Raw genomic sequence first — 15,920 nt, forward strand, 5'->3', positions numbered from 1 at the left:
TCGGAGGGCCGCCTCGCGCCGTGACGATTCCGTCTGACCCCGCCCCGCCTGCTAAGAGGAGACCCCGGGAGAGAGGACTGCAGCGCTATCGAACCAGCGCTTGCATGGCTTCCGTAGCGGCGGGCAGAGATGGCAGGGTGTTGCTGCACAAAAATGTCGGACCTGGTATGTGTCTAAGTGGGTGGGTAATCCGGGCGGCCCACCCATGAGACAAAGTGAGGCAACTGCCTCAGGCAGCAGGAGTCACAGGGGCAGCAGATTCAGCCTTTAATAATACTACTAATAAATTTTATTTATACCCTGCCCTCCCCGGCCAGAGCCAGGCTCAGGGCGGCTAACACCAAAAACATTTCAATAAAAGCATAAGAAAAAAAAGAAAAGGAAAAAAAAATTAAAATACAGTTTAAAATGCAGCCTCATTTTAAAAGTGAAAACCATAAGGGGAGGGAAACATAAGGGTCAGACTGAGTCCAAACCAAAGGCCAGGCGGAACAGCTCTGTCTTGCAGGCCCCATGGAAAGATGTCAAGTCCAGCACGGCCCTTGTCTCTTGTGACAGAGCGTTCCACCAAGTTGGGGCCAGTACTGAAAAGGCGCTGGCAAGGGATGCTGCTGCTGCTACTGTCATGGTGGAGGTGACAGCTGTGACTTGCTCTTTAGAGCCGGATCTGTCCCCTCAGCATCCTCTCCTAATTTTTATTTACTTCTTTATTTATTTATTTGATTTATATACCACTGTTCATCACAGAATATTACTGCCTCTGGATGAATATGAGGTGCTGCTGGTATTCTCCCACCCTGATGCAGATCTTTATCTCCCCACTCTCCACTTGTTCCTGATGTAGAACTTCACTCACCCCTTCTTCCCAGGTGGGATGGGGGGGACCCCATTTGTGGTTTGCCTCGGGTGCCAAAATGTATTGGGCGTGTACAGGAGTTCGCTGCAAGGGTGTTTATTCCACATCATTTTAAGAAACACAAAGAGAACGGATCAGGTCACGCCTAATAATTGCAGCAATCAGCGCCTATGTTTTATGAAAACTGTTATCAGATTTCAGCACTAAACTGTGCATTGGATCTCGACAAAAAAACCTTCCACTTAAAAGCCTGATCCTGTTTATGCTTCCTCGGATGTTTGTTAGCTTCCCATGTTCAATACTGCTTCCTGTTTCCCTTCCTGCCCTCTGCTGGTTTCCTGTGTCTTATATTTAGATTGTAAGCCTCTTTTGGAAGGGACTTGTTGAACCTGTTCTTTGTGGGGAAAACAAGGGCATATGGATGGTGCTTATAAGGATATTAACAAATTCCGTCAGGCTTTCCCCTATCTAAATCCACAGGATTACACACCCCAAGAAGTATCTTTGGTTTCGAACAACCAAGGTGGTCCTGTCTTGTAAAGCAAATGGCTCATGATGACAAACAATAAATGCACAACCTCATGAGGGGATGTTCTTTTTTGTGTGGAAATGTTCTCTTATTAGTGCAGTCCTACATCAGCCTGTCTACCCAGAAATAATATCCAGTGAGTTTAATAGGGCTTATTCCCCATGTAGGAAAAGAATAGACTGCCAATATTATAATGCCATTTGGAATACTGTGTCCAGTTCTGGTCACCTCAACTGAAGAGGAAAGGGTGGAGATTGATAGGGAATCAATAAGGGAAAGATGGGAGGAGACTACACAGTGAAAGAGAAATGAAACTTAAAACTAAACTGCTGTGGTAAATGTGAAATGAAAGTGAAACTCAGAGCTCAGTACTTAGTTTGAAGTCCACAGCCAAAATCTCAGCCAAGGAAAGCAAGGGCGGGGGGGGGGGGGGAGTGGATCATTGTGACTGCAGTCCTGAATATCTTCCCTTGGAAATAACTTCCATATGGGTCAACAGGACTTGTATGTTCATTTATGTATATTCCTTTACAGTGCAAGCCTGTGTATGTTTGCTAAGTAGTTGAAGTCTCATTGTGTTTAGTAGCACTTGCTACTAAGTAAGTAAGTGTGCTTAGAATTGCACTCCAATGATCACGGTGCAAATAGAAGCCAAAATGCACCCGCCCACCCATCACTACTCCCAAGTAAATGTGATGCGATTTTATCCAAATAGCCTGCATATTTTCTCAGAAAACAAGCCTTACTAACAGGAAAAAGGAGTTTGCATCTGAGTAAGTGGGTACCTGGCACATGTGTGTGACATCATTTGTGTTGTGTGCATGATGTGGTGGGACCAGTGGTGCGTTTTTGGAGGGCGTGATGGGCCCTGTGAGACTCTCCTGTGGCTGTGATGAGCCCAGTCATCATTTGGCACGCCATGACATTTTGCGTGCACCATATTGGGTCGTCCAGCTGGGCACTCACAGTAAAATATTTGTGGGTACCTTGGCCCCCAGGGGCCCCCAGAGATGGTGCCTATGGCCCAGAGAAGTGTGAAAAGTCAGTTTAGTTCCTTCATGGTATTGGAAAGTGTGGATTAGGTAGTTTTTCGTTAAAATTTGAACCAGCTTTCTCCCTCATGCCTAGCAGGGAAATGCCAAGAGTGCAATTGCCTTTTATTTACTAGGGAAAAGCAGTGGAAGGGGAAAGAGTGTCCACCTTTTGCATGATCCAATGAGGGTTTGCAACACTCCGCATTATCAGCGACGCTGCCAGGTTCCAAGATGTCCTGAGAAAGGTCTCTTCCCACCACCACAGAGATGTTGATTGTTTACTCCTGGTGGTGGTCATGGAATTATTTGCACAACATTGAATTGCAGTTATGTGTGACTGAAGGAAAGACACTCTGTACATACTTAGAGGCACTCACAGAGGCTTAGAGGGAACTTCAAGTACACCACAAATAAAAGGTATAATTCAATAACAGTGAGTTGCTCAACGTGATGACACACTTTCTCACAGTTGTCTGGGTTCTTGAAACTATTTGCAAAAGCACACACCTTTTGCTCCCATGGGTGTAATTTTGTTCCAAATAGAGCTCCAAACTCATTTGTGAAATGCATATTTGGTTTTTAAAGAGAATCGGGTGTAGGTGCTAGAAACCAGGCAGATAAGCTCTGCTAGGAAATAGTTGAGGCAGTTCAGGCCAATTGCAGTATCTAGCCAAAAGTTGTTGAGTGCAGAAAAGGCGTCTCCTGAGCTCTGCAGCAGATGAAAGAAACGGCAGATGTTCCACTAACATACATGGTTTTAAATGGTGCATGCCGGGGCTGTATTCCTGAGGTAACTGGGACACAGATGTAATCCCAGTGAGGTACCAAACTCCAGCTCATCGTTATAGCTTTTGGCTTGTTAGTCATTTGCATTCATCCAGATGTCCCTGGAAATTGTATAAGTTCTTTTCATTTCTTCTCCCCAACTTAAAGAACGCTTCGAAAGATTCATGAAGTCATCTGCTTTATTAAAATGCATTTGCTCATGGGTGATTTATTTGCTCACTGTACAGCAAACATGATAGAAGTGTATAAAATTATGACTAGTGTAGAAAAGTGTGTAGAGAGAAGTTTTTCCTCCTCCAAATAGTAGAACCTAGGGCCAGGGCTTTTTTTCCAGCTAGAACTCACAGGAACTCAGTTCCGTCACACCTCAGGTGGGTGCCATTGCCATTAAAAGAGAACAAGGGAGACGTTCATGGTGAGTTCAGGCACCCCTTTTTCTAGAAAAATAGCACTGGGTAGGGTCATCCAATGCAGCTGGATGTTGAAAGAACCAAGGCAGACAAAAGAAAGTGCTTATTCGCATAGTGCATCACTAAAAAAAAAATGTACCGTATTTTTTGCTCTATAAGACTCACTTTTTCCCTCCTAAAAAGTAAGGGGAAATGTGTGCGTGTCTTATGGAGCGAATGCAGGCTGCGCAGCTATCGCAGAAGCCAGAACAGCAAGAGGGATTGCTGCTTTCACTGTGCAGCGATCCCTCTTGCTGTTCTGGCTTCTGAGATTCAGAATTCCCCCCCCCCTTGTTTTCCTCCTCCAAAAACTAGGTGGGTCTTGTGGTCTGGTGCGTCTTATAAAGCGAAAAATACGGTAATTCTCTCCCACAAGGTGTAGTTGTTATTGTTGGCATCTGTCTGCCTTGGGAGACAATGGAGGATTGTGCGCAGTGCATAGCACCCACTAATCTGGATGGCTTTAAAACAGGGTTAGGCAAAGAGGATTACATTGGCTAATTTTCATGATGCCTATATGTTCCCTCCGGGATCTGAGGCAGTGTGCTGGGAATCACAAGAGTGGAAAGTGCTTGTATCCTTATTTGTATGCTTCCCATAGGCATCTGATTGGCTGTGTTAGAACAGGATGCTGGACTAGGCAGGGGGAGGGCAATGCTTGCAGGTTTTGTTTATTACAATCAAGCAATATATAATATAAATTTTGTGAACTAAAATTTAAAAATAGATGGGTCTTTGGTCCAATCCAGCAGGGCTCTTCTTAAGTTTACAGGGATTGGATGAGAAATAAAGGTGATCCACTACTGCGCACCGTTCCTGCATCAAGTGGTAATTAAAACAACAACAACAACGTTTGCTTTTCTTCTGCTGCTGAGGAGTAGATGAGCTCATACCATCTGGTGTTAAAGACAGATGAGCGCTTAGGGCTGCCTTTCTGTTTTTACAGCCTTTTACACAGAGATTTTTTTCAGAGAGAGGTCTTAAGGTGTTTTTGTGCATGCAGTAAATGTGGACTAGGAACTTCTAAAAGAAAACCCATGCCAGCCTGTCTCAGCAAATCAAATCAAAGCACTGCTTTGCATAACCACTGAGTTCGATGCTAAACAAATCCAGCCCCCGCCCCCCCAAATCCAGTTCCAAGCGCCTTCCATTTGTTAAAGCAAAAGGTTGTAAACTGAGCAGGCAGAGACACTGTTTTCTGCACTGTGCTTTGTCCCAACCTTTCCCATAATGTTCAGATAGAGATCCCAATCTGAGCATCAATTGAGCCCAACTTCTTTGAAGATGATAGTTTTTTTAAAAGGGTGGGGTCTGTTTTTGGACACTTTAATTCCATTTTTTAACACAAAGTTTCAAAGATGCAAATTGAGAAAAATTATCAGCATCTTTGTGTGACTTTCTCTTAATATACACATTTTTGTATGCAATCCTCCCCAATATATGCATTTTTACGAAGTATGCAGTTTGCATGATCTTTCTTGTAATATATGCAACTATACACAGACTTTAGCCCCAGTATATGTATTCTTGTGCCCAGAGCGTTGCATTGCAAAATTCGGATAAGCCTGAATTTCAAAGGATGGCTGTGTCTTGATTCACAGATTCTTTTAGAAAGTGAAAAGTAGGGAAGTAGGCTTTTAAATTCAAACTGAATTTAATTCTGCCCTGCCCTCACCCCCCACCCCTGGCAGTTTACATCTGCTAAATTTAAAGATGGAGCATGAGAAGAGCTAACATTCAAAGGCAGCACTCCCATGTGCTTGGAAGTTTCATGTGGCACAAGTTTCCTGAGACAGAAAAAATGTAGCGGTTGAGGCCCCATCTCTGCAGATATCACTAGCTATTACTCGTTTCTGCCTCCATCCGTGTGAGAAATGCACAAGTTCATTGGAAAGATGACGAACAGGGAAAGATACTAGGTGGTGCTTACTTTTTCCATTTTTAGTGAAGAAGAAGAGGAAGAGACAATGTTTTTGGCCGTGTCATTGTTGTTGTTGTTTAGTTGTTTAGCCGTGTCCGACTCTTCGTGACCCCATGGACCAGAGCACGCCAGACACTCCTGTCTTCCACTGCTTCCCGCAGTTTGGTCAAACTCATGCTGGTAGCTTCGAGAACACTGTCCAGCCATCTCGTCCTCTATCATCCCCTTCTCCTTGTGCCCTCCATCTTTCCCAACATCAGGGTCTTTTCCAGGGAGTCTTCTCTTCTCATGAGGTGGCCAAAGTATTGGAGCCTCAGCTTCACGATCTGTCCTTCCAGTGAGCACTCAGGGCTGATTTCCTTCAGAATGGAGAGGTTTGATCTTCTTGCAGTCCTTGGGACTCTCAAGAGTCTCCTCCAGCACCATAATTCAAAAGCATCAATTCTTAGAAAACTGAAAATCCTTAGAATTTCACCTTCTCCCCCCCCCCCAGAAGTCCCCAAATATCTCATCTCCATCTTTTGCAGGGAACAAGTAGGTCAACGAAAACACAGAGGGGCGATTCAGCATGCTTTTTGCATGGTGCAATGGGTCAATGCCTCTGGCTGTTAACCAGAAGGTTGGTGGTTGAAGCCCACCCAGGGAGGATTCCTGCATTGCAGGGGGTGGTTCTAGATGACCCTTGGTGTCCCTGCCAGCTCTATGATTCTATGAAAACAGTATTATAAACTCCTCTTCTTGAAATGTTGTGAAGCAAGGCATAGTTTCCTCTCTAATCATTATTGATAGGCTAACTATTTCTCTTCACCCATCACCTCTTTTCTATGAAATGCTTCTTGCGTTGAGATCTGGAAAGGTATCATCATATATAACCTAGGTTTTATATCTGTTCCAGACTCTCAAAACTCCAAATATAACCTTGTTATACCACAGATACCCATGCCCTCAGCAAGGCATATTTTCCTTTTTCAGTACCTAATGCCGCTGTCTCATATTCACATGAATAGGAGGGAGGGAGGGAGGGAGGGATGGAGAGAGTCCAATGTCCTCCCTTTTATTAGGGCATTAAAGTGCATGGTGATGAGTCAGCTGCATCAGCTGAGAAGAAGAAGGCCAGCAGAGGGCAATGTGAGTAGTCTTGTGAGCATTTTTGCTCCTGACTGATGAGAGTCTGCAACGGAAGGGTTTACTTTACGCAGCCGGTGGGAGGCGACCCAGTCTTGGCAGAAAACTCTTCCTTCTCCCTGTTAAGGTCAGGGCAATTTGAGTCCTGTAATATGGGCAGTTCCTTTAGGCCTGTAGTTTGAGGTTCTTGCACAGGGACTTAAGAGGCTCCTCTTAATAATAGACCCTCCAAGTTTCCCTATTTCCCAGGGACAGTCCTGGATTTACATAAGCCGTTCCGGTTTCTGATTTGATCCCGTAATCTCCTACTTAGGACATCCCTGTTTTCATCGGCGAAATGTTGGAGGGTATGGAGTTATGTGACCCACAAGCCAAGGAGATAAGTAACTATACAAATTTTAGAAGGCAGCCCTGTATAAGGAGGTTTTTAAATGTTTAATGTTTCATAATGTTTTTATATATGTTGGAAGCCACCTGGTCTAACAGGATAGTGGTGTGGATTTGATGAGTGTTGGGTGGTTTGCTAGCAGGTGAGGCTGTACGTAAGGCTGCTGTGCACCATGGCACAGCCGTGTGTGTGTGTGTGTGTGTGTGTGTGTGTATCTATATATGTATATATCTGAAAGGAAGCAGGGATAATACCTGAAGGAGCATTTCCACAGTCAACATTTAGCCTAGACACTGAGATCTAACTCCAAGGGCCTTCTGGCAGCTCCCTCACTGCGAGAAGTGAAGCTACAGGAAGCCAGGCACAGAGCCTTCTCAGTAGTGGCACCCGCCCTGTGGAACACCCTCCCATCAGATGTCAAGGAGACAACATCTTTAGGAGACATTTGAAGGTAGCTCTGTATAGGGAAGCCTTTTAACGGGCAATGTTTTATTATGTTTTTTATATATGTTGGAAGCCACCCAGAGTGGCTGGGGCACCCTAGTCAGATGGGCAGAATATTAACAACAACAACAACAATTACTATTATTATTATGGAACAGGACGTCACTATCTTGGAGGGTATGGAATAAATCTCTTTTTATAAAATGTTTCCTCATTCTTGTTGATTGTTACTGGACCCAGCAACATGAAACCCACAGGCATTCAGAAAAGAACTGGGGCAAGGAAAAGGCTAGTGGGAATTTAAAAATAACCAAGGCTTGGGAAGAGGAGGAGTCAGAGTCAAATGCAGCTGGTAGCCCCCTTTCTTGGTTATTTGGCGCCCCACCCATCAAACTTGATGGAACGATATTAGCTACAAATAAACTATGGCTGACAGTCTGTGCTAAAACGATGTTTACAATTTTAAAATTCAAAATCCGAGGCTATGCAGCAAATGAAATATTGAGCAGTGGAGCTGTTTTGGAAAAAAAAAAACCCATTATGTTCTGCTCAAACAAACCAGACTTCTCCAAGGCTGAGCTCCTGGTACTGTAAGTTTGCACCAGAAACCAGCTGAACAGAGCAGAGATTGGCAGGAGCCTGCAATAGCCCAAAGCCAACCAAGCCCAGAGTAGCCCTTGCAAACCCCTTTAAAAACTGGATTTGCTTTTAAAGGACAAGGTGGTGAGTGGACATTTAAATAAGAAAACCTGTCTGAAGCATGGGGACAACTAAACCAGTGGCGTCTTTTCCATAGCTAAGGTTGACCTCAAGCCTATCAAATGGAAAAAAAACCATGACTTCTGTTTAAGAGACGGAAGGGTCTGTCAGTTGCGGTTCTCTGAGGTCATCATTTCTCCAGTCTTAAATTCAGTTCTCCACATTTATGCAGCAATTCATGATTTTACAAAAACAAAAAACAAAAAACAAAACCCTATAAAGATTCTTCAGCATTTTAGTGCAATCTTCTCCTAATAAACACATTTTTCTCTGCCGTTTTGACTAATCTGCCCATTTTTGCAAGCTGTTTCTCCTGATATTGTGCATTTCTATATATTTCTGCACAAAGGTATTTATTTCTATACACATTCCCTGCTGAGATATGCATTTTTGTAAACATTTGGTTGGAGAACTGAACTGAACTGCACCATTTAGGTAAGTGCGGATTTTGAAAGACGGATGTGTTTTGGTTCTCCTTTTGGTCCGGAAAGTGTAAATTTGATTAATTCAACTTTAAAAGCAAACTGAACTGAGTTTCTCCCTAACAGCCAGTCTACCGTTCTAACAAAATGCAAGGCTAGAGATGTTTGGCGGTATGTACAAGATGCTTGGGAGCTTATTTCCCGAGGCATTTGGAACAGCAGCAATGCCTCTTGCGCCTGAATCCTGAAATATTCAGCTTGTTGTGAGAGACGTACCCTATAGCACCAAAGCGTACTGAAGTTTCCTGCTTCCTTTTATAGCAGAGGGATCGTCATCCAGAAAAGACCCTGCTTCTCATCTGTCAGCCGCAGCGTTCTGACGGCGACAACGAATAGAAGATTGCTACCCAGGTGCTGTTTGATAGAACACATTCAGTCACCGTGTCCTTTTAACCAAACGCCAGAAACCAGCAATTCAGGCCTTGGTTCCATCAGTGCAATGGTTGCTTTAGAAACTGCCCTGGCTTTCCCTCCTCTTGCACGGGCGACGAGGCCTCACTAGAGAAAAGTTTCGTGTTCTGACTCTCATGCTTCTCTTCTTGAGCTATAGGCCCAGCAGTTCTCTTGTACTCTCCCACAATGCTCGGCGGTTCATCACCCACACTGTGATATGAATTCATCTCGGCACATTTTTCCTTATATTGGCGAGCGTTGCCCGCAAAGGTCTCGCAGCGGTCCAGATTTTCCTCTTGCACTGGGCTGCCCAGGCTGTCGTCACTCGATCCGGGAGACATAGACCCTTCTTGGGAATTCTGACTCACGTAGACGACGATGATTTCACCTTTGAAATTCATCACTTGCCCGCTTGAAATGAATGTAGAGTTGCCATTTCCAGTCACATTTCCTAGAGAGGGTGTTGGAACAGGAGGAGGAGAGAGAGAGACACACACATTTTCCCATTAATATATGGGCACTGTAAGGAATTTACAGTGCAGGAGTTTACAATCGCAAGCAATCAATGAAGATCCAAAGTAACACATGCAGAAGGAGAATGCTATGGACAGGCCAATGCAGCTTGAGCTAAAATGCTGTTTTCATAAGGGAATACTCAAGTTTCTGGAAAACCTCTAATTCAGATGACAACTGTACAGCTCCCGCAGATCAATGATAACAGCCTTTGCAACTGATACTGACAGAGTGGTTTACGCTGCACCAGAACTACTGAAACCAAAAATTTCCATTTAGTGTTGATCCATTAGACCAGATGTTTATATGGCAAGTGATAAGTTTAAAGGGCAGTGATAAATGTCTGATACAGAAAAAAATCAAGAGGGAGGGGGAAGCTTTGGGCACCCCACTCCTGGTCTAGACTTCTGCAATCTTCATTTTGTATATTAAGGCAGGGGTGGAAAAGCTGTGGCTTTTTCCAGATGTTATTGGACTACAACTCCCATCATCCTCAGCCAGCGTAATCTATGGTCAGCAATGATAGGAGCTATAGTCTGGTGACATCTGGTGCACCACAGGGTTCCCACCCCTGATTTAGAGGAACAGAGGGGGCAGAGAGGCTACAGGTTTCCATGAGCCATGCTCCTGTACAGAGCATCTTTAAGATGCTAAGGATCATGGGAGATGTCAATCAGCTTTACCAGATGCATCACACGTGTAGAGGGATCCAAGGTCAGGTCCCCAGAAGCCTGCATGTTTCATGCCACAAATGAGGTCCTTCCAGATGTTCCTTTCTAGCCTTTGTGGTAGAAGAACAAACTAACTGAATCTTGCACCAGACGTGACCTACAGATTGCGGTACCTAATCAGAAATGAATCCATGGATAATTCCTGTCTCTAATAGTTAGAGTCAGAGTGTACTAAAGGCACAGGACCCTTGAATGGTTAAGTCCAGTCAAAGGCGACTATGGGGTTGTGGTGCTCATCTCATTTTCATGCCAAAGGAGCTGGCGTTCGTCCACAGAAAGCTTTCTGGGTCATGTGGCCAGCATGACTAAACCGCTTCTGGCGCAACGGGACACAGTGACGGAAACCAGAGTGCAAGGAAATGCTGTTTACCTTCCCGTTGCAGTGGTACCTATTTATCTACTCACACTGGCATGCTTTCGAACTGCTAGGTTGGCAGGAGCTGGGACCGAACAATGGGTGCTCACCCTGTTGTGGGGATTTGAACCACCAGCAGGGCAAAATTACTTCCAGGTAAATGTATGTAAACTGTTTTGGATCCTAGAACTCATTTTTAATCCACTGCATCATAGGATAACTGTCAAGACATATAATGTACCAAACGATGTTATGGTTGTTTTTCAAGAGTTCACATACAGAACAAAAAAAAACAACAACTGTGACTAATGCTTTCATCTGGTGAGCTGAAAATCTCAGTTTGTAATTGGTAAAAGGATTTTCTTTTTATTCCTTCTCCTCCACCACCACCACCACCATAACATTTGGCTTGCCAGCTAGCTAGCCAGGGCTGCAGAGTGCCAGAAAATGGGTGGAGAGAAACCACTGGAACCAGCATGTGACCGTGCTGGGTCTAGACCATTTCCAGAATCTCAGGAAAAAACAAAAGTTCCTGGCTCATTCATATCATCCTTAAATTAACTGCAAGATTAATAAGCAGGGGAAGCCTTACTCTAGGCCCCTCCAGATTGTCAATGTTTTTGTAGGAGGGATTCAAGTGTGTATCTGTTATGTACTGAGTCGAATAGGATCCAAACTGCAGCAGTCTGATTGGTCCTAGAACAATAGGATCCAAAAGGCAGCAGTCTGATTGGTCCTAGAACAATGCAGCAGTATGATTGGTTGGCAGGAACCACCCAATCATGCTCCAGATTGAAGTGAATCCACAACCTGATTGGTTTACAGTACAATTCCGGAATTAGCCAATCATGTGCAGCCCATTGTGTAAATAATGTATATAAGGCAGATACTTTGAGGGGACTTTCATTCATTCCTCCTCACCACTATGAGCTGAATAAAGAGCATGAAATCACTTTGCGACTCCGAGTATATTTCACTGGCGACGAAGGTGGGATCCCGCTGAGCTGACTGCCACACACAGCACCGCAGCACCGCCACCTGCCGCACCGCTGCCTCGCACCGTGTATCCAGGCTTCAGCTCCGGGACACAAGGAACTCAGAATGGCAACTGACAGCAACTTCTCGCCGTTCAACCCAGCATCTGGAGACTGGGAAGCGTACGCCTCCCGTTTCACCTTCCTCCTAGAAGCCAAAGGGGTCACCGATGATGAAGACGCCAAGAAGAGGGCAATATTCTTCAGCGTCTGCGGAGAGGAGACATTTGAAATCGCCCGGGCTCTCCTTGCGCCTGAAGACGTTGCTACTGTTCCATACAAAACAATAATGGAACAGCTGAAGGGGCACTTTTCGCCACAGCCCTCAGTGGTGGCTCGTCGAAATGCCTTCTACGCAAAGCGGCAAGCCCCTGGGGAAACCATAACTGGGTTTGTGACCTCTCTCCGCCAAGCCGCCCGGTTCTGCAACTTCTCAGAGCTGGAGAACATGCTTCGTGACCGCCTCGTCGGTGGCCTGAGGGATGAGAAGCTGCAACGACGCCTCTACGCTAAGAAGAACCTAACGTTCCAGGTCGCTCTGGAGGAGGCCCTGGCAACGGAAGCTGCCGAGAGGTCGACACAAGAGGCACGGCCGAGCCAGCCGTCCCAACCGAGGGTCCACCATGAAGACCTCACCGACGACTCAGGATCTGACAGGGAGGAGGTGCACCGAGTACAGCAGCGCACTCAAGCAGCCCACATACCACAGCTGCCTCGACGAGAAGGAGGGAACTGCGCAAGCTGTGGAGAAAGTCATGAGAGGAGGACCTGCCGTTTCCGCAATGCAGAGTGCAGACAGTGCAGAAAATCGGGACACATCGCCCGGGTGTGTCGGGCTCGGCCCACCCGACACCAGGCATCAGACGACCAATCCAAGAACCCCAGGTCCCGGGGCCCAACGCACCAAGGCAACTTGACAGAGCTCACGGACTTCCAGGTATACCAGTTGCCCCACCCCAACATAGAGAAAATTTATGTAGAGGTACAGATAGAGGGGGCCCCATGCCGCATGGAGCTTGACACGGGTTCAACTCTATCCATAATCTCGGCAAGGACCTTAAGGAAACTGTGTCCTACTGGGGGTCCCAAACTCAGGCCGGCCCCATTCACCCTCCGGGACTTCCAGAAACGTAAGGTCCCCACAATGGGGGTGGGGACCTTCAGGGTGCAATACCGAGGGCGGACGCGGCAACTGGACTTGCTTGTGGTCAAGGGCCCCTACATTAGCTTACTGGGATTGGCATGGTTTGGACCACTGGGGCTAGCTGTCACCGGGGTGAACCACACTAGCTTACAAGTGGACGTGGACGCCATATGCAAGGAATTTCCGGGGGTTTTCGATGGGAAATTGGGACAGTATACGGGCCCCCCCATTGCTCTACAGCTTGACCCCGCAGTACGACCAGTCAGGCTCAAGGCCCGCCGGGTCCCGTTCGCTCTGAAACCCCGTATAGACGAGGAATTGGACCGGCTCGTGGAGCAAGGAGTGCTGGAACCGGTACCTAATGCCCCCTGGGAAACCCCAATCGTCACACCTGTCAAGCCTAATGGCTCAGTCCGCATCTGCGCAGACTACAAATGTACCATAAACAAGGCCCTCACGGCCCATGCATACCCAGTGCCAGTGGTCAGCCATGTCCTTGCCACCCTGGCTGGGTCGAAAATTTTTGGCAAGCTGGACTTGGCCCAAGCATATCAACAGCTTCCAGTAGATGAGGCCACAGCAGAGGCACAGACGATTGTGACGCACAGAGGAGCATTCAGGGTAAAGCGGCTGCAATTCGGTGTCAGCGTGGCACCAGGCATATTCCAGAATCTAATGGACTCTCTCCTTAAAGGGATTCCTGGCGTCACCCCCTTCTTCGATGATGTGTTGATTGCCGGGCCCACACCAGAGGAGTTTGAGGACCGCCTCCGCACCGTTCTGCACCGTTTCCAGACAGCGGGTCTCAAGGTAAAGCGGGAAAAATGTCTACTAGGAGTGCCCCAGGTGGACTTTCTGGGATTCATGGTGGACGCAGAAGGGGTCCACCCGACTGGGGACAAGGTACGGGCCATTTGTGATGCCCCAGCGCCCAGGAACAAGACTGAACTTCAGGCCTTCTTGGGACTATTGAACTTTTACCATTCCTTCCTTCCCCACAAGGCGGCGGTAGCGGAGCCCCTACACAGACTCCTGGACAAGCGGGCCCCTTGGGTGTGGGGCCATCGCCAGGAGGCCGCATTCCAGGCAGTCAAGGACTTGCTTGTCTCAAACTCGGTCTTGGCACACTTCGACGAGAAGCTGCCGGTGGTGCTAGCATGCGACGCTTCACCCTATGGCATTGGCGCTGTCCTGGGACACCAACTCCCAGATGGAAGAGAGGTACCGGTGGCATACTTTTCCCAGACACTCAACGCAACCGAGCGGAACTACTCACAAATCGACAAGGAGGGCCTGGCAATCGTGAAGGGAGTAAAAAAATTCCATGATTTCTTGTATGGGCGGCCCTTCACCGTGGTGACTGACCACAAACCGTTGCTTGGCTTGTTTGCCCCCGAAAAGCAGACCCCCCAAGTGCTGTCTCCTCGTGTCCTCAGGTGGTCAATTTTCCTTGCCAGCTACCAGTATGCACTGATTCACCGCCCTGGGAAGGCGATGGGCCATGCGGACGCCCTCAGCAGGCTACCACTACCAGAAACAGGCCCCGACCCGGCACCTGCACAAGAGGTTATGAGCCTGGAGCTGCTTCCCGACCGCCCCATTCAGGCACAAGAAGTTGCACACCATTCCAAGAAAGATAGGGTCATCTCCCGGGTCCTGGACTGGGTGTGGAGGGGATGGCCCAGCAGCAGCCCCGGGCCAGAATTCGCCAGCTACACAACCCGCAAACATGAACTGTCGGCCCACAAGGGGTGCCTGTTATGGGGAAGCAGGGTCGTTGTTCCCCAGCCCCTCCGCAAAAGGGTCCTCACAGCCCTACACGAGACACACCCAGGGGTAGTAAGAATGAAGGCCCTTGCCAGGAGTTATGTGTGGTGGCCGGGGATCGACGGAGAGATAGAGGCCTGGGTCAAACACTGCCAGGCCTGCCAAGAATCCCGCCCAGATCCCCCAAGGGCCCCAGTCCAGTCCTGGGAGTCTGCCCGAGCACCATGGTCACGCCTGCATGTGGACTTCGCTGGCCCCTTTCAGGGGAAAACATTCTTCATAGTGGTGGACTCCTACACCAAATGGCTGGAAGTCGCACTGGTACCATCCACTTCTACATCCGCAGCCATCCGGGTACTACGCAGGCTGTTTGCAACGCACGGGCTCCCTGACACTCTCGTCTCAGACAACGGGACTGCATTTACGTCAGGAGAATTCCAAACCTTCACAGCGCAGAACGCCATCCGCCACATCCGTTCGGCGCCATTCCACCCTGCCACCAATGGCCAAGCAGAACGCATGGTGCGGACCACCAAGGACACCCTTCGCCGCATGACGCAAGGGGATTGGGAGTACCGCCTTGCCACATTCCTTCTAGCACAGCACAGCACCCCCAGCTCAACGACTGGCCGGAGCCCCGCTGAACTACTAATGGGTCGGCGCCTTGCAATCAGATTGGACCGCCTTCACCCCGATAGAGCTCAGGATGAGGTAGGGGTGGGGGAAGGCAGGAACCCCCGGACCTTCGAGGCCCAGGACCCAGTGTACGCAAAGAATTTTGGGGCAGGCCCTGCATGGGTACCCGCCACAGTCACCAGGGTCACTGGCCCCGTGTCGTACGAGGTGCTAACGGATGGGGGGCAATGCTGGCGCCGCCACTGTGACCAGATACGGCGACGATTCCCGGGAGAAAACCAGGAGGAGGAGGACAGGTCAGAGGAGTCCCAGGGGAACAGTGGGGCAGTGAGGCCCATAGAGCAGCAGGGGCCAGCAGGAGAGGCAGAACCAGCAAATACAGAGAGGTCCCGGGAGGCCGAAAGGACACCGGAACCAGAACCACGACTGAGCGAGCCGGTTGCGCCAGACCAAACAGCCCCATCACAGCCAGCATCCTTGGAACACGAGCCAGAACCAGAACCCCGGACCAGGGAACACCCCAGGCCGCAACGCACACGTAGGCCGCCAGCGTACCTTGAGGACTATGAATGCG

General features: G+C 48.0%; 2 protein-coding genes across 2 annotated transcripts in view; one reads left to right on the forward strand and one right to left on the reverse strand.

Moving 5' to 3' along the window:
- PIGN (phosphatidylinositol glycan anchor biosynthesis class N) overlaps nt 1-15,920 on the forward strand; it is a 336,158-nt gene that overhangs the window by 122,310 nt on the left and 197,928 nt on the right. The window lies entirely within an intron of this gene.
- Nucleotides 4,312-15,920, reverse strand: part of TNFRSF11A (TNF receptor superfamily member 11a) — a 47,510-nt gene continuing 35,901 nt past the window's right edge. Inside the window, exon 10 of the mRNA XM_081873054.1 lies at nt 4,312-9,617. Within this exon, the coding sequence (XP_081729180.1) occupies nt 9,205-9,617 (413 nt within the window). The 3' untranslated portion in view covers nt 4,312-9,204. The remainder of the gene's footprint in view (nt 9,618-15,920) is intronic.

Source organism: Podarcis erhardii (assembly GCF_964252035.2).
Source record: "Podarcis erhardii genome assembly, chromosome: 8".
NCBI lineage: Eukaryota > Metazoa > Chordata > Lepidosauria > Squamata > Lacertidae > Podarcis > Podarcis erhardii.